At 45.1% G+C, this 18,164-nt stretch overlaps 1 protein-coding gene across 2 annotated transcripts in view; it reads left to right on the plus strand.

Moving 5' to 3' along the window:
* Window positions 1-18,164, plus strand: part of ABRAXAS1 (abraxas 1, BRCA1 A complex subunit) — a 71,905-nt gene that overhangs the window by 47,841 nt on the left and 5,900 nt on the right. For both annotated transcript variants that reach the window (XM_044304271.1, XM_044304263.1), the window contains exons 5-8: window positions 158-351; window positions 1,849-1,968; window positions 7,361-7,445; window positions 9,414-9,522. In XM_044304271.1, coding sequence (XP_044160206.1) covers window positions 158-351; window positions 1,849-1,968; window positions 7,361-7,445; window positions 9,414-9,522 — 508 coding nt within the window. The remainder of the gene's footprint in view (window positions 1-157; window positions 352-1,848; window positions 1,969-7,360; window positions 7,446-9,413; window positions 9,523-18,164) is intronic.

Below are 18,164 nucleotides of genomic sequence, written 5' to 3' on the forward strand. Positions count from 1 at the left end.
TGCATGCGGTTGTATTATTGTAACGGAAGCGTTTTTGCAGATCCACGACGGAGCCGCAAAATACGCTAGTGTGAAAGTAGCCTTACTTACATAGGTATAAAGGATTGGGAGCTGCTCATGTAATAGGTAATTCATGTACTTTTCTTGGTGGTCGCAGGATGTGATTGGATGGTATAAATTTCGCCATAACTCCATACAGACCATGAGTTTCAGGGAAAGGATTTTGCATCGTAACCTTCAGACTTACCTGTCCAATCCGGAGCTAGTCTTTTTATTAGTCACATCCAGATCTACAACAGAAACAAAATCCACTCATCTCATGGAGTACACGCTACATAAACCCCAGGATAGGTAAGTGTAACACGTAAGCTTTGTAACACTCAAATAACCTTGGTGGTTCCGTTTTTAAAATCATATTTATCTCTTGCCACTCCCGAAAATGGTCCCCAATTTTTGAATGATGTGCATGATGTATATGTGTATAATGTGCGTGCTGCAGAGCTCTCTGTATAAGTATTACAGTGTATTATGGGACTAATAAGTGTAAAATAAGGAATTAAATAAAGTTTTATTAAGAAGAAAATATCCAAGTTGAAAAAACACACATTTTTCAGTGGAAAAAATACAATACAATTCTAATGTAATTTATCCCTTATGGTGAACGGAGTAAAATAAAAAAAATTGCCAGAATTGCAGTTTTTTTGCATATATTTCATAAAACCACAACCTTGTATGTACAAAATGATACCAATGAAGATTACAAGTTGTCCCGCAAAAATTAAAGGAGTTATGCAAGACCTATCATGCACCCCAGATTGTACTTACCTCGCTCCCCAGCACCCGTGTCGCTTCTGGTGCCTGCACAGCCGCCTCTGCATCTCCCCTGTTGCGTAGATCAAAACATCTAAGGGGGAGGGGCAGCCAGTAGCAGGCCATGACTGGAACGAGCCTCCCTAGTGTCACCCGTAATGCCAGGGAATAAAGTAAGTGCAACCTGTGTGAGGGGCCTGGGCATATGGGGGGGGGCCTTGTAGGCCTTGGATAACCCCTTTAAGCTCCCACATAGCTCCATAGAAAGAACAATGAAAGTTATAGGTCTTGGGATGCAAAGCAGTTTTATTGTGCAAAAGAAAAATATATATACATATATTTGGTATCGCTGTAAGGGCTCATGCCCACGACCGTATGTATTTTGCGGTTCGCGAAACACGGATCCGAAAAAAATTTGGATGACGTCCGTGTGCGTTCCGTATTTTGTGGAACGAAACAGCTGGCCCATAATAGAACATTTCCCCTTACCCCAAATAAAGAGTTAAAAGAAAGTTAATCAGTTATGTGTACCCCAAAATGCATTAAAAACTACAGGTTCTACCATAAAAAACATGCCCTCATACAGGTACATTGACAGAAAAATAAATAAGCTCCTGGAATGCGACCATTAAAAAATTGGGGACAAAAATTGCTTGGTCACTAAGGAGTTAAACCATCGGAAGTTTTAATAAGAATAATATAATTCTCCATTGTCTAAACCTGGGGTGCATCTTACAGTCTTAAAAAAAAAAAAAAAAAAAAAAAAAAAAAGATAATTCCTTGTTATAATATTGCATGAAGATCACTGTGATTCTTTAAAGTGCTGGTAGGTCTTTTCAGAAAATATATGGGTGGGGTAGTAGAATAAAAAAAAATGTATTTATTTGTCTTTGTCGAAAGCATGAACATAGCCCTGGAAATTTGCTCATCCCAAATGAATGAATTGAACAGATTTTGAGGTGCAGAAGCTAGCTAAAAATCTGCTAGGTGTGAATATACTTTTTGTTTCTTAGGATGAAGGTCTTATTATAATCTCAGTCTCTTTCAGAAAGTGCCTCTAACAATTTCCAACTTGGGGTTGTCAGAACAACAGGGATACAGTACTTTATTTGGATCATGTGTGTCTGCTGGATTTAACCGAGCAGTTGGAAATCACAGGTAGGTAGCAGAACCTGGACCTCCATGTAGAAAATGCTGTTAATTTAACCACCTCACATCCGCCCATAGGATATAAACGTCCTGTGGGTGGATGTTTATCTCTGAATGGACGATTAGCGTGTAAACAGTTCCCAGGTGTCCCTGCCTTCTAGATCGCTTTATGCACAGCGCTCAGCAAGCGATGTGTATACAGATCAGGAAGCGATATGTGCTTCCGTCCCGGGGTTCATGTGACTGCTGTGCCGGGAGAGCGCAGGAGCTGTTGGGTCTTCCATAGACCACAATCAGCCCTGCACTAAGGCTGTACAGTGTTGTATTCTGCTGTACAGCCTCTCTGGGGGGTGTATTTGCCCTGTAACTGGGGCTACTATGTCAGCCGCAGTTACAGGAGAAATAAATAGTGGGGGGAAAAAAGTGAAGTTAAATGTCCCCCAGAGGTCTTGTATGACCTCATGGGGCAAAGTGTAAACTAAAAAAATTAAATTCCCCAATTAAGTAATTTATATATTATTTTTAAATAGAAATAAATAAATAAAATAGACATATTTTGTATTGCGGCATCCATAAAGACCGGCTGGATCAAATATATCATATGATCCACCCTGTCCGATAAACACCATAAAAAAAAAAGCCTTTTTTGTCACCTTACGCAAGTGATCAAAAAGGCATATGTCCCACAAAATGGTACCAATAAAACCAGTCACCTCATCCTGCAAAAAATGAGCCCCTACATAAGAAAATCGCAAAAAAATAAATATATATATGGAAATTCAAGGCAGCACTCCTAGTAGTGGATTGTTTGGGTGCCAGCGGTGAAAGCACCTTTCCAAGGTGTAACATATAGAATAAAGAATGACACCGCAGCACATCCGTTTTGGTGACAAACGGATGTGCTGCGGTGTCATTCTTTAATATATATATATATAGCTCTCAGAACATGGAGACATTAAAACATAATTTTTTTTGTTTCAAAAATGCTATTATTGTGTTAAAGTGAAATAAAATAAAAAAAGTATACATATTAGGTTTCCCGCATTCGTAAAAACCAGCTCTATAAAAATATCACATGACCTAACCCCTCAGGTGAACACAGTAAAAACATAAAAAATTAAGACAGTGCCAAAAAAGCAATTTTTTGTCACCCAACATCACATAAAGTGCAACACCAAGCAATCAAAAAGGCGTATGCCCCCCAATATAGTACCAATCAAACAGTCACCTCATACTGCAAAAAATAAGATCCTAACTAAGACAATTGGTCAAAAAATAAAAAAAGCTATGGCTCTCAGACTATGGAGACACTAAAACATCATTTTTTTTTTGTTTCAAAAATGCTATTATTGTGTAAAACTGAAATAAGAAAAAGTGAACATATTAGGTAATGCCATGTCCGTAATGATCTGCTCTATAAAAATGTCACATGACCTAACCCCTTAGGTGAACACTGTAAAAATAAAAACTGTGCTAAAACAAATTTTTTGGGATCACCTTGCCCCATAAAGTGTAATAATGAATGACCAAAAAACATATGTACCCAAAAATGATACCAATAAAAACATCAACTCTTCCTGCAAAACACGAGCCACTACACAAGACGATCTGCAAAAATGCTTTATTATGTAAAACCGAAACAAAGTAGACATATTTGATATCATCCGTAACAACCTGCTTTATAAAAATCACATGATCTACCCTGTCAGATGAATGTTGTAAAAAATAAAAAATTAACCGTGCCAAAACAGACATTTTTGGGGGACTTTGCCTCACAAAAAACGTAATATAAAAATAATAAAAAAAATCATATGTACCCCAAAATAGTACCAATAAAACTGGCACCTTATCCCCTAGTTTCCAAAATGGGGTCACTTTTTGGGAGTTTCTACTGTAAGGGTGCATCAGGGGGGCTTCAAATGTGACATGGCATCTAAAAACCAGTTCAGCAAAATCTGCCTTCCAAAAACTATTCAGCGCTCCTTTTCTTCTGCGCCCTGCCGTGTGCCCTTACATCAGTTTACGACCACATGAGGGGTGTTTCTGTAAACCGCAGAATCAGGGTAATAAATAAATAAGTTTTGTTTGGCTGGTAATCCTCGATGTGTTAAAGAAGAAAATTGAAAATCTGCCAAAAAAGTGAAATTTAGAAATTTTATCTCCATTTTCCTTTTTAATTCCTTTAATTCTTGTGAAACACCTAAATGGTTAACAAAGTTTGTAAAAATCAGTTGAGGGGTGTAGCTTCTACAATGGGGTAATTTATGGGGGTTTCCACTATGTAAGCCCCACAAAGTGACTTCGGACCTGAACTGTGGGTTTTGGAAATTTTCTTAAAAATTTTAAGACTTGCTTCTAAAATTCTAAGCCTTCTAACGTCCTAAAAAAATAAAATGACATTTACTAAATGATCCCAACATAAAGTAGACATATGGGGAATGTTAAGTAATAAATATTTTATGAGGTATCACTTTCTGTTTTAAAACTGAGAAATTGACATTTAGAAAATTTGGATTATTTTATAAATGTGAAATATATCGACTCAAATTTACCACTGTCATGAAGTACAATGTGTCACAAGAAAACAGTCTCTGAATGGCTTGGATAAGTGAAAGCGTTCCAGAGTTATTACCAGTGACACATGTCAAATTAGCAAAATTAGGCCTGGTCGGGAAGGGAGCAAATGGCCCGGATGTGAAGTGGTTAAAAATATTCTACACTTTTTAAACCAGAACCTGGATATGAATATTTTTGTAATTGCATGTAATTAAAAATTTAGCATAGCCGCTGAGTTATTCAATAAAATGTATCTAGCAGAGCAATGAATGGGGAGATCCCTGGACCTATGTGAGGTACAGGGCTGGTTCTGGCTTTTAGAAAGAGATTGTCATGTACTATATGATGTCTGGTTTTACATTTTTTTACATTAATCATGGGATAACTCTTTTTATAAAGTAAAGACTATAAATGTATAACTGTTGTGTTGTGATTTTTTAAAGGGGGTTTCTGGTTTGCATCAACATCCTTTAAAAATAATCCTTTATGAAGGTAGCAGTAAATTAGTGATGTATTTCTTTTACCTTTATTGCTCCTATATTACATTCTGGGCTGTGGTCACATGACCATGTCCATGCAGCTGTTCCTTACCTCCTGTAACTAGCTGGGTGGGAGGAGCTATAAACTAGCTGGGCGTTGATGGAGTGTATGTAATTAGCTGGGTGGGAGGAGCTATAAACTGGCTGAGTGTTAGGGGCAGTGATAGGAGTGTATGTAACTAGCTGTGTGGGAGGAGCTATAAACTAGCTAGGCGTAGTTAGGGGCAGTGATAGGGGAGTGTCTAACTAGCTGGGTGGGAGGAGCTATAAACTGGCTGAATGTTGTTAGGGGCGCTGCTGGTGGTGTGGTAGAAAAAGAAGAGCATTAAGGGTTTGGTTGGATACATAAACAGGAAGTGCTACATACAGGATGTAAAGAAACCGGGGTAATCAGTTTACATGGTGAAAACTGGTCAGGAGAGTCCAAACTGATTTTATTGGTGCAAACTGAAAAAAAACTAGTAAGATATCCATGAGGTTAAAATTCTCTGAAAAACCATAGTAATCTTATAAAACTCCCTTAAGGCTTGTGTGGTCATTATAAAAGAAAACTGCTATTCTCCAAAATGAATGTGCATTCCCTAGCGGCAATTATATTTTTTTGTTTAAAGGGGTTTTCCGAGATTTTGATACTGATATCTTCAGAATAGGCCATTAGTATCTGAATGGTGGGGTTCGACACCTGGGACCCTCGCCAATCATTTTTTTAAGAAGTCACCGACACTCAGGCGGCCTTCTAGCAGGTTACTAAGCACAAAGCAGTACATTGTATAGGGACGGTACTTTGTATCGCGCTCAGCACCATTAAAGTACCATTATTGATACCATTTTGGGGTGTTCCCCAGTTTGGAACCAAGGTTTTCTACAGTAGAAATTAATTTACATCAATAGAATCTTATATCGGGCACGCAAAACCCTGGCTGCTAAATGGATACAGCCGTTTAGCCCAAGCATATCGGAATTCATTACCAGAATTAATACAAACATAGTACATAAGGCCAAAAAAAGACATTTGTCCATCCAGTTCGGCCTGTCATCCTGCAAGTTGATCCAGAGGAAGGCAAAAAAAAAACCTGTGAGGTAGAAGCCAATTTTCCTCACTAGTTTAGGGGAATAAAAAATTCCTTCTCGACTCCAATCAGGCAATCAGAATAATTGCCTGAATCAACGTCATAAGATTTGGAAAGAGGAGTATATATGAAGCGTAATTGCATGTCGAAATTTGATACTGTTTGGGGCCCCTGGATTGACAGATCTGGAGTTTGTAGTACATGGCTAACTTTGCAAAATAGTCTGAGGATCTTCTCGGGCTAGCCCGGGAGGGGAGCGATGGGGCTGATTGTGTTTATTTACGCCTAGTGTGCTGAAGCTTTATAGTTTATAGGTGATGTCATGGTCTGTTAGTAAAACAAATGGGTCTTACACATGTTTATGCTCATCTACTCGCAACAAGGTCTCGCAGTGGGTGGGGGGGAGGGGAGTTTGGTTGTTGGATCTTTATGTTAAGGATCCTGTTTATTGACTATCCTGTTTTGTACAATCAGTATTTTTGCACTGTGTTAAACATAATATATGACACAAGAATTTTGTAAAATTATATTGTTTATTTTTACAAAATATTAATAAAAATGTATCTGATAAAAAAAAATGTATTTACAAAGTTATTACCCAAAGTATACATACAGTATTCTAGCAAAGTTTTATGAATTTTTCCATAGGGAGCTATAACAAGCAATCCTCAGATTGCTTCTTTCAATGTTTTCATCAGTCGCATATATTAGTCCCGCCAGATGCTTGCAAGCGGGCACCATAAGTCCTGACCACTGATGTAAATTTACGTGAGGTGGTGAGGATGGGGTTTGTCCCTAAAAAAAAAACAGCACCAGGATCTGAATACTTAGCAACTGCGTGTAATTAAACATTTAGTATAGCTGGTGATTTATTCAATAAAATGCACATGTATATCGCCACCTGCTGTTTGTTGTTTTCCTTATATCTGTCCACCTTGCTAAGATAGACGCATATACTCAGATCCATCCTTCCACAACCATTAGCCATATCTTCTGTTAGAAGCTGTGACAATTACAAGACACGCCCCCTGAGAAAGGACACACCCTCTAAGCTGCCAGCTTAAAATAAACCTAGCTGGACAATAAATGGGCAGATCTCTGGATCCATGTGAGGTACAGGTCTGGTTCTAGCTTTGTTAGAAAGAGACTTATGTACTATATGATGTCTGATTTTCATTTTCTACATTAATCTTGGGATATCCCCTTTAACATGGAATCATATCTGTATTCAAATAGAGCTGAGTTTTTCAACGAAGATGGCACTTTAAAGGAAGTGAATAAAATCACTGCTGTGTGCACGAGTCTACAAGAGGAACTGAAGGTACAGTACTATACGGATTCTCAGTTTTTTATGTTATGTATAAGGCGCACAAATGTTCAACCATTAGTCGTGAATGACACAGTAGTGCAGCTTGTTACCAGCCATGCATTCCTCCTGTTTTTGGAGGCTTTTTTTATTTTTAGAAATATTTTCAGGAAATGAGAATTACAGGTTGTCCATTGTACTTACTGAAAAAAGCTGCATGCTCGAAAACTGCAGTAGAAAAGGCTTCAATGTGGGAATAGGAATCCCATCAAACCATACTACCGCCCATTGACTATAAAGTTTCTAAACTTCCTTGCAGAGATTACGACTGCATGCTAACCGTTGTCAGTGACAGCAAGGCTCCCCATAGAGAAGTCAGGGATGTTTTCCCTATCGCTCTGTACACAGCACTCAGCGAGGCAATGCCACTTCCTGCTCCAGTCATGTGATCACTGGGACCCGGGTGTCTGAGTGAGCTGCTATTTCTTAACAGACCCGAGATCCGCTCTGCAGGGACATTCTGTAGCCCTGTACAACTGCTGCGAGGACTGTATTGCCTCAGTTACAGGGGAAATCTGCAATAAATAAATAATACAAAAATTGTTAAATGTCCTCCAAAGGATTTATATGATTTTATGGGGAACACAAAGTGTAAAACAAACAAAAAATGCTACTACACTGTAGCTTCTAGCCCTGCCCCCAGCGACCATAACCAATACATCCCATATATCAAAATGACCTTGACAGAAAGGAGACATAATTAAAGAGCATCTGTCAGCAGATTTGTACCTATGACACCGGCTGACCTGTTACATGTGCACTTGGCAGCTGAAGGCATCTGTGTTGGTCCCATGTTCATATGTGACTGCATTGCTGAGAAAAATTATGCATTAATATATGCAAATGAGCCTGTAGGAGCAATGGGGGCGTTAATGTTACACCTAAAGGCACAGCTCTCTGTACAACTGCTGCACCCTCTCCACTTTGACAGGGCCAGGCAGTGTAAACGTAATCATGCCTGTCTGGCCCTGTCAATCAAAATGAAGAGGGTGTGGCAGTTGCAAAAAGAGCAGAGCCTCTAGGAGTAACAGTAAAGCCCCCATTGCTCCTAGAGGCTCATTTGCATGTAGTCATTTTTCTCAGCAATTCAGGCACATATGAACATGGGACCAACACAGATGCCTTCAGCTGCCAAGTGCACATGGAACAGGTCAGCCAGTGTCATAGGTACATCTGCTGACAGATGGCCTTTAAAAAAAATATAATGAATTTATTTGCACATTGTGCTATTGACAAAAAAATGTGGAGAAAGTTTTTTCCATATTTTTTTTTTTTTTTTTTTTTTTTTTTTTTTCGTACTTTGATTTTACAACTTGAAAACCATTTCAAAAAGCCGCTCTGTTACAGAGGTACCAGTCGGTACCGAAGCTGATTTTGGATTGCGGTTTTAAAATAGTTTTCAAGTTGTAAAATCGAAGTAACTAATTTCACCTCGCAGCCCACACATTTGAATGCTGTACAGAGACAGGTCTCCGTACAACATTCACACAGAGTTTTGAACGAAGCGACTTTGGATCTATGATACCAAGCGCCCTTCGCTCAACCCTAATGCTTACCATTAGCATTAGACCTGCACATCACTGTATTTTTGGCCCATGTCCAATTTAAATTTTTTTGCGGATTGCACACGACCCATTTATTTCTATGGGTCTGAAAAAAATATCCGGGCCGCAAATTATAGAACCTGTCCTATTCTTGTTTGTTTTGCAGTCATGCAGAAATTGCGGGATACACACGGTGCGCATCCATATTTTGTGGATCCACAATTGCAGACCGCAAAGTGAATACAGTCTTGTGCAGGAGGCCTTGGGTTCCATTCCAGCCTCATTGGTCACTGGGGGTCTCCTGCTGCAGGCAAATGCATTATAAAATATTTTTTTATTATTTGTAGCCCAGTGATCTTTTTTGTGATCCTTTCCCCAGGAAACTTGCAGTCGTGTGACAGAAAGTGAATGTTCTGTAGAAAAGCTCTTACAGCAAGTTAACCAGCTGAAGATGCAAATAGCTGAGAAACGGCAGCTTCATAAAGAGGGTATCATTATTGATTTTTTTATTTATTTTTCCCAATTTTGTGATTTTGCAATGGTTGACTTATGTATTTAAAGGGAACCTATCACCGGGATTTTGTGTATAGAGCTGAGGCCATGGGTTGCTAGATGGCCGCTAGCACATCCGCAATACCCAGTCCCCATAGCTCTGTGTGCTTTTATTGTGTGAAAAAAACGATTTGATGCTTATGCTAATTAACATAAGAGTCATATCTAACTTGTGTGACCAGAGAAGAGTCATATTTTCAAGCTCTGACTCATCTCAGGTTAATTTGCATGATTCAAATCGGTTTTTATACACAATAAAAGCACACAGAGCTATGGGGACTGGGTATTGCGGATGTGCTAGGTTGCTAGATGGCCACTATGTCCACAAAATCCCGGTGACAGGTTCCCTTTAAAGGGGAATTCTTTAATACAGGGAATACATAGAACAGCAGAGGATTGGTAAAGCAATGAATATTTTTAAACAATTTTGCCAATATTTCTAACACTGTTTCTGACACACAGAAAATGTCCTGGACTGCCCATGTGGCCAATTGATGGGTGACCACAGTGGTCAGTCCAAGCTATTTCCTGTGTGCCAAGATGAGGGAGGGGAGAGCAGCAGTGAGTTTTGGTCAGCTGTTGTGTACACTGTCAAATTCATTACCTTTTCCCTTTCAAGACCGGGTAACTTTCAGTTTTCATTTTTTACTTCCAGCCCTCCCAAAGCAATAACTTTTTTTTTTTTCCATTTTTATTTTTATTCATATAGCCCAGTGATGGCTAACCTCTGGCACTCCCAGCATGCTCCATTCGTTTCTATGGAGTTCTGAGATCCGCCAAGCAAGTGTACATCTTTGGAGTCATAGTTTTACAACAGCTGGAGTGCCGGAGGTTTGCCATCACTGATATAGCTGTATAAGGGCTTGTATTTTGTGGGAAAAGATGTACTTTCCAATGGCGCCATTTACAGTTGTGGTGGGAAGAAAATTCCAAATGGGGTGGAATTATAAAATTCCTCCAGTTTTATGGGTTGTGTTTTTTTAGTTTTTTCTTAACACCGTTTCCTATGTGGGAAAACATTTATTTTCCCTTGCGCCCATGACAGCACCCTTGAGAGACCGCCTCCATCCAGGACAGGAAACAGGAACTTTCGTGGAGAGCTCATAAGGAGGAGCATGGCCCCGAGACCACCAGTTCCTGTTTCCTGTCCTAGACAGAAGACGGTTCGTGGAGAAGAGAAGAAAGCTAGGCTGCAGGGCCCCGGAGGATTTTATCAAAGTGGGGTTACCTGTTCCGGCATAAGTCTCCTCTAGGAGCCACCGGCCGGAGTCTGGTGCCTGCTGCTGGGGTCTGGCTTACGCCGCGCTGACCGCTACTCTGCAGTCCCGGGCTCACCGAGAAGTGCGTTCGGCACGCCGGTCCTTCCTGACAGTGTTCAGGCGGGCCGGGGCCTCCTCCTCACCTCGCGCTCGAAGCGAGATCCGGGTCTCGGTCGAGACTTCCGGTATTTGGAACGCATGTAGCGTGCGTTCCGGAAGTAGGAAGTGCCTTCTCCTACTTAGGCCACAGAGGGTTTTCAGCAGGACCCGACCGAGGGGATTGGACCCACAGGCGCACGGTCAGCAGCAGCCCAGCCAGCCAGCCTTATAGGAAGCCAGATTTCTTTTGGATCCTGGGAGTCACTCTATCCCACAGCAGCATGGAGGAGGAGAGTGCCCAATGCGCCGATCAACAGGAGGGTCATGAGAGCAGACCGGTACTCCTGGTGGGGTAAGGGGGATCATTCCCCATCACTTATTTCTTTTTAGTTAGGCTAAATCTCCTTTTCCCTCTTTTTTCTTCCTGCATTTTAGACTATAAAAGAGGGCCCTAGAAAGGCAATTTCAAAGACCAGAGGGAAAGAGTGTGCCGTCTGTAAAAGGAAACTGGCCCCCTCTTGGTTGAAAAAACGATGTCAATGTTGCATTGAGAAACTAGTGGAGGATGAGTCCCCATCCCTTCTGCAGAGTATTAGGGAGATGGTGAAGACAGAGGTCTCGGATTCCCTGAAAGATTTCAAAAAGAGCTTTCCCTCTGTAGCCTCTACCTCCCTTGGAACCAGATGAGGCACGGCTAATAAATCTGGCTCGGATCCTTTAGAGGATAGTGATACAGGAGAAATCCTAGATAGCCCAGACTCGTCCCAGGATGAAGAATCCACGGGCAGGCCACTTTTTTCCCCGGATGATACGGAAGCTTTACTAAAAGCAGTTCGTGCGACCATGAAAGTAGACGAACCCAAAGACCCAAGATCCGTTCAGGATATCATGTTTGGTGACCTCGGGCAGAAAAAAATCTAGAGTATTTCCCGTAAACGAGAATATAAAGTTTTTAATAAAAAAATTTTGTCCCAAAAAATGTGAAAAGGAAGTATCCCTTTGACGAGGCAGACTCAGTAAACTGGGACAGACCTCCTAAATTGGATGCACCTGTTGCAAAAATCTCAAAAAAAATCGGCCCTACCGTTTGAGGACTTGGGTTCTCTTAAAGACCCTATGGATAAGCGAGCAGAGGTTTACCTAAAAAAAGTTTGGGAGACCTCAGCTCAAGCGTACAAACCAAATATTGCCGCCACATCCACTGCTAGGTCTCTGAAATTATGGCTAGAAGAATTAGAATCTCACATTCAGAATAAGACCCCGAGAGATCAATTGTTAGCCGTTTTTCCCACTCTACTTAAAGCAGCAGACTTTATTTCTGACGCAACGGCAGATGCTTTAAAATTAAATGCTAGGTCAGCTGCTCTTTCAAATTCAGCCAGACGAGCTATTTGGCTAAAAGGATGGTCGGGAGACACTGGATCTAAAAATAAGCTTTGCGCAATTCCTCGTCAGGGCGATTATCTTTTTGGGTCCGTCTTAGGCGACCTTTTGGATAAAGCCTCGGACAATAAAAAAGGATTCCCTGTCTCCAGACCCCCGAAAAAACAAAGTTTTTTCGCAAAAACAAGAAGGATTTTTTTTAGGGGGCAGAGGAAAGACTTCAGAGCAGACAACAAGAATAGGAAAAGCAAGGGGTTCCTCTTCAGTTCCCAATCCTCCTCAACCTCTAAACCATCACAGCAATGACTGTTTCTCTCCCGTGGGTGGCAGACTCTCTCTTCCTTTACGCTTGGGAAAAAATCTCCTCAAGTCCCTGGATTTTAAGCGTTATAAAGGAAGGGTTTTGTCTAGAGTTTGTCTCCCACCCACCGGACAGATTCAAAATTACGAATTTTCTAGGAAACCCGGGAAAAAATCTAGCTTTACAACAGGAGATTGCATCCCTACTTCGAAAAAATGTTCTAATTCCGGAGGCGGAGAAGGGCGGGGGTTTTTACTCTTCCCTTTTTCTGGTCCTCAAACCGGATGGAACATTCAGAACTATCATAAATCTAAAGGATTTAAATCAATTCCTCTCTTACAAAAAATTCAGAATGGAGTCGATCCAATCAGTTGTAAAACATCTTTTCAAGGGCTGCTTCATGGCTACGATAGATGTAAGAGATGTGTACTACCACATCCCTATTCGGCTAGACTGTCAAAAATTCCTCAGAGTTGCTGTTTCAATAGGAGGTCACATTCAGCACCTACAATATACAGCCCTTCCCTTTTGGGATTTCTCAAGCTCCCAGACTTTTCACGAAAGTCATGGCAGAAGTCATGGCTCATGTAAGGGAAAGACATTTTAGTGATTCCTTACCTAGACGATCTACTGGTGGTAGCGGAGTCAGAATCCCTTCTAGAAGACCTCGGCTGGCAAATAAATGGGGAAAAATCACATCTAATACCTTCCCAAGTTTGTGTCTTTCTGGGAATGATGCTGGACTCAAAGAAACTACTCTGTATTCTACCCCAAGACAAGAATCAGAGATTAATACAACAGGTTCAGTCCCTGATATCGACAAAGAACCCTACTATCAGACAAGCAATGGCGGTCTTGGGCAGAATGACTTCCACTATACCAGCGGTCAGTTGGAGCCATCTTCACTCCAGACCCCTACAGTGGCAAATTCTGAAGGAGTGGCAGGGTTCCCTCCACCCGTTAGATACACCTCTCACACTTACCCCCCAAGTGATCCAGTCCCTTCACTGGTGGCTGAATCCTGCAAACCTGTCCCAGGGGCTCCCTTGGATCCAACAAAATTTTGTTACCCTTACCACCGACGCAAGTCCTTCCGGTTGGGGGGGCCTGTTGCCAAGGGTACTTAAGACAAGGTGTTTGGGAAAGAGAGCAGAGTCTAGACTCCCAAAACATGAGGGAACTGAGAGCGGTCTTTCTCGTGCTTTTTTCCATTGGGGGACACAGACCATGGGTATAGCTTAGAGGTATTAGTAGGAGGGACACTATGCAAATGAAAGAGCTCCTCCTCCTCGGGCTATACCCCCAGACTCCACCAGGAGGAACTCAGTCTTTGCTTAGTGTCTGGTGAAGGAGGTTGACACTCTCTGATTCTACTCCTTTTTGTTATTTTTATTCTAGATGGGGACACAGGTCGGCATGGCGCCTTCCTGGTCCCCCGTGGAGTGCCCGCCGCCGTCTTTGGGACGTTGCCTGGCTGCCTCCATTTCCCCCCAAGAAGATAAGTGGATCCGGGCTCGACCTGTTAGCTCCGGCATCCCACCAGCTGCTGGGACGCCTGCTGCCTACCCTCCTCCAGAGCACTGTTCTCCTGGATTGGAGTCAGAAGTCTGAAGAGGCGCATCCCTGCTGGTCTGGACATCGAGGGAGCATGCTGAGCAGATAAGTGTTGCACAATCCCTCCCCCTCCCTCTGTGTCTATTTGTCTGTGGCTGCCCGGGTGAGCTTGAAGAAGGATCCTGATGGGGCACTTTCTTCATTTTGGCACTGGAGTACTGGCATCTCTTCCCCTTAAACTGTGGGCTTCAGCGCTTCTCTCGTCGGGCCTTGGCTGCTGCGCTCCCTCAGCGCCCGCCGGCAGGCCGCTCCTCCACGTGGTGCGCTTATTTTCGCGCTCGCGCATATTGTCGCGCTCGCGCATATTTTCGCGCGCCATATTTCCGCGCGCGCGCATATTTCCGCGCGCGCTTATTTCCGCGCGCGCGCTTATTTTTCGCGCGCTTTTTTCGCGCCATAATGACGCGTTAGGGGAGGCGGAGCCTCGGCATGCCGCTCTGACTCTCCTTACACCGGAGACTCTGTTTGCTCATGGCCGTGCAGCTCCTCATCACTCTACTCCGTTTTGTGCCAGGCAAGCTGGTAGCTCAGTGGTACTGCTGCTGTTGCCCCATGTCCAGGCTTTCTGAGTTCAAAGCCCCTTTCAGCCTTCAAAAATTGTTTATATTATTCTAGATGGGGACACAGGTCGGCATGGCGCCTTCCTGGTCCCCCGTGGAATGCCCGCTGCCGTCCTTGGACGCTGCCTGGCTGCCTCCATTGCCCCCCAAAGAAGACAAGTGGATCCGGGCTCGACCTGCAGCTCCGGTATCCCACCAGCTACTGGGTCTCCTGCGGCCACCCTCCACCAGAACACTGCACTCCTGGACAAGGAGTCAGAAGCCTGATGTGGTGCATCCCTGCTGGTCCTGGAGTCGAGGGAGAAGTTCTGCAGGAGCAGATAAGTATTACCTGCATCCCTGCCTTACCCCCCTCCTCCACCCCTCCTCCACGTCCCTGGGGGCCTGCGGTCCCCGCTTGGGCATCTGCCATGTCCAGCGCGGCCGCTAAATTGGTCTTAGTCACCAAGGCAACCATGTCCTTTAATCCTGTGGCGCTAACGACTCCATCTCTCTCAGTGGTCCCCACAGTGGGTGACTGACTACGAAGAGGCAGCGTGAGCGGCAGCATCCCACCTCGGATGTCTCTGTCTCTCCACCCCCCTCACCTCGCCGGTGGCGCTTGCGGACTGCTCTTCCCCCTCCCTAGGGAGAGTACTCCGAAGGAGAATTATCCGGCTCGGACGAGCCACGTCCTTTTTGGACTATAGGGCATTTTCAAATCCTGTGACGCCAACCACCTCTCTAAGTGGTTTTCCACAGAAGACGCCCGAATACTAACAGGGAGCGTGAGCAGCAGCATCCCTCCTCGGATGGCTCTGGCTCCCCCCCCCCCCCCCCCCCCCCTCGTCTAGAGGCGCTTTCGGGCGACTCTCCCCTCCCTTAGGGAGCGCAAGTCTGAAGGAGAATTTCCGGCTCTGATTAGGTCATGGAGCGGGACCCCTCGCCTAAGCTCTCCACCAGGGTGGCTGACTTAGTGGTGACTGTCCGAGACACCTTTATTCTCCAAGGGGATTCTCCTCCTTCCACTGGTCAGGAGTTCCCCCTTTTTCCGTCCAGGCAGTCGGAGACTACCATGTTCCCGGTCCATGAGGGATTTTTCCGCGGTCATGTCCAGGGCCTGGGGTGGTCTTAATAAGGTTCTCGACCACCCAGCACATGAATATACTTTCCTTTCCCTGCTGACGGCGAGGAGAGGTGTCTCCTCCCCCTAAGGTGGATCCTCCGATGGCCGGATTAGCCAATTATGTGGCCCTTCCTGTCTTAGTCAGTTCCTCTTTCCAGGATGCTGTAGACAGACGCATAGACTCTCTTCCAGGTCCTTTTTTCGCTGGCAGCGCGTCCCTGTGACCTACCTTTCACTCAGCAGGGGTAGCCAGTGCTCTCTCGGTGTGGTTACAACACCACCACCAGGAACTGGCGGTACGAGATGCGGCTACTAACACACTGGAGTTGGTTCTCCAGATGTCTTCTAACATTCTTTGCGAAGCTTCTAGGGACATTGTTTCCCTCTTTGCCCGCAGGTTGGCCATCTCTGTCACTCAGCGCGAAGAGATCTGATTGAAGGTGTGGGACGCTGACGCCTCCACCAAGCGTTCCCTTGCTAATCTCCCCTTTGGGGTTTCCAGGCCTTGTGGGGATCAGCTGGACGAGTTCGTCTCTGCATGCCTTTTGCCGTTTCTCATCTGGTAGGCCGTCGCCTGCTTCCTCTGCCGGGGGTCTCAGGTCGCCCGCAAAGAGGCCTTCCTTTGCACCAGCCTTCCCGGCACTAGAGGGCCCAGTCAGCCCGCCCTGCTGCTCCTAGGCCTATCACATGTCCCGATTGCGGAATCCCACCATCGATTCCTGCGCTTCGCCATTATGGGTCGACACTGTCAGTTTGTCGCCCTTCCTTCGGGTTGGCGACCACCCCGCGGGTCCTTGCCACGGTCCTGGACCGCTCATGGCGCTTCTTCGTACCAGGGGCATTCCTTTGCTGCCCTGTCGGGACGATATCCGGATAGAGGCCCCCCTCTCTACCGCAGACCACGGACAGCGTCCGGATCACTGTTCAGACCCTGGAACGGTTCGGCTGCCTGGTAACTTTCCCAAACTCCTGCCTCTTCCCGTCCCAGAGGCTCTCCTTCCGGAGGGTGATTTTGGACACCTCGGCTGCCAAAGTATTCTACCAGCCTTCAAGTCCTCCCAGGTCCAGGGGGCAGTGTCGCATCTGCTGCGCTCCCCGTGCCTCTCCATTCGGGAATACTTGCAGGTCCTGGGTCTTATGGTAGCCTCTTTCGAGGCCTTTCCATATGCCCAGTTTCACACTCGCCTGGCGCAACAGGAGATCCTTTACCTTTCAGCGGGTTCGGGCAGTTCTCCCTTGGTGGCTGTTCCCAAAGAACCTGAGGTCGGGGAGTTCCTTTCTCGCATTCTCCTGGACGATCGCCGCCACCGATGCCAGCATCCTGGGTTGGGGGGGGCGTTTTCCAGTCTCGCACGGTTCAAGGAATTTGGCCGGCGGCAGAGTCTCGCCTTCCAATCAACTTTCTGGAATTGAGGGCGATTTTTTCCGCTCTCTCTCTCCTATTGGACCTCTCTCCTTGCGGGCCTCCCAGTGCGGGTTCAAACGGGCAATGCCGCGGCCGTGGCCTATATCGACCATCAGGACGGGACCCGCAGCCGGATGGTGATGCAGGAGGTGAAGTGAATTCTGACGTGGGCGGAGACTCACGTTCCGGTGTTGTCAGCAGTTTGCATTCCAGGAATGGACAACTGGACAGCGGACTTTCTAAGCCACAACACGGTGGATCCAAGCGAGTGGTCTCTGCATCCAGAAGGGTTCGAAGAAATCTGCCACAGATGGGACCGTCCGGATGTGGACTTAATGGCGTCCGGGTTCAACAACAAGATCCCAGTGGTCCTGGCTCGCGCCCGAGATCCGGAGGCGTACGGATGGATGCGCAGGTGTCTCCGTGGCAGGACTTCAGCCTCCTCTGTTTTCCTCTCCTGCCAAAGGGTCTACGCCAGTTCGAGGCGGAAGGGACTCCGACCGTTCTCATCACCCCAGAGTGGCCTCGCCGCGCGTGGTTTTTCGGACGTGGCTCGGTTGCTGGCGGACGCCCCATGGCCTCTTCCCGACGGACAGGACTTACTGTCTCAGGGCCCGTTCTTCCACCGGAATTTGCGGTCTCTTCGTTTACCGGCGTGACTGTTGAAACCGCCATCCTGATAAAGATGGGGTTCTCGGATTCAGTGGTTAGGACCATGATCAGTCCGGGGAAGTCTTCTTCCTCCCGGATTTACTATCGTACCTGGATGGCCTTCCTATCCTTTTTTGAGGGTTCGGGGTTCCCTCCCCTTCGGTTTTCCATCTTGATGGTACTGTCTTTTCTTCAGTCTGG

The sequence above is a fragment of the Bufo gargarizans genome, chromosome 1 (genome assembly GCF_014858855.1).
Source record: "Bufo gargarizans isolate SCDJY-AF-19 chromosome 1, ASM1485885v1, whole genome shotgun sequence".
Classification (NCBI taxonomy): Eukaryota; Metazoa; Chordata; class Amphibia; order Anura; family Bufonidae; genus Bufo; species Bufo gargarizans.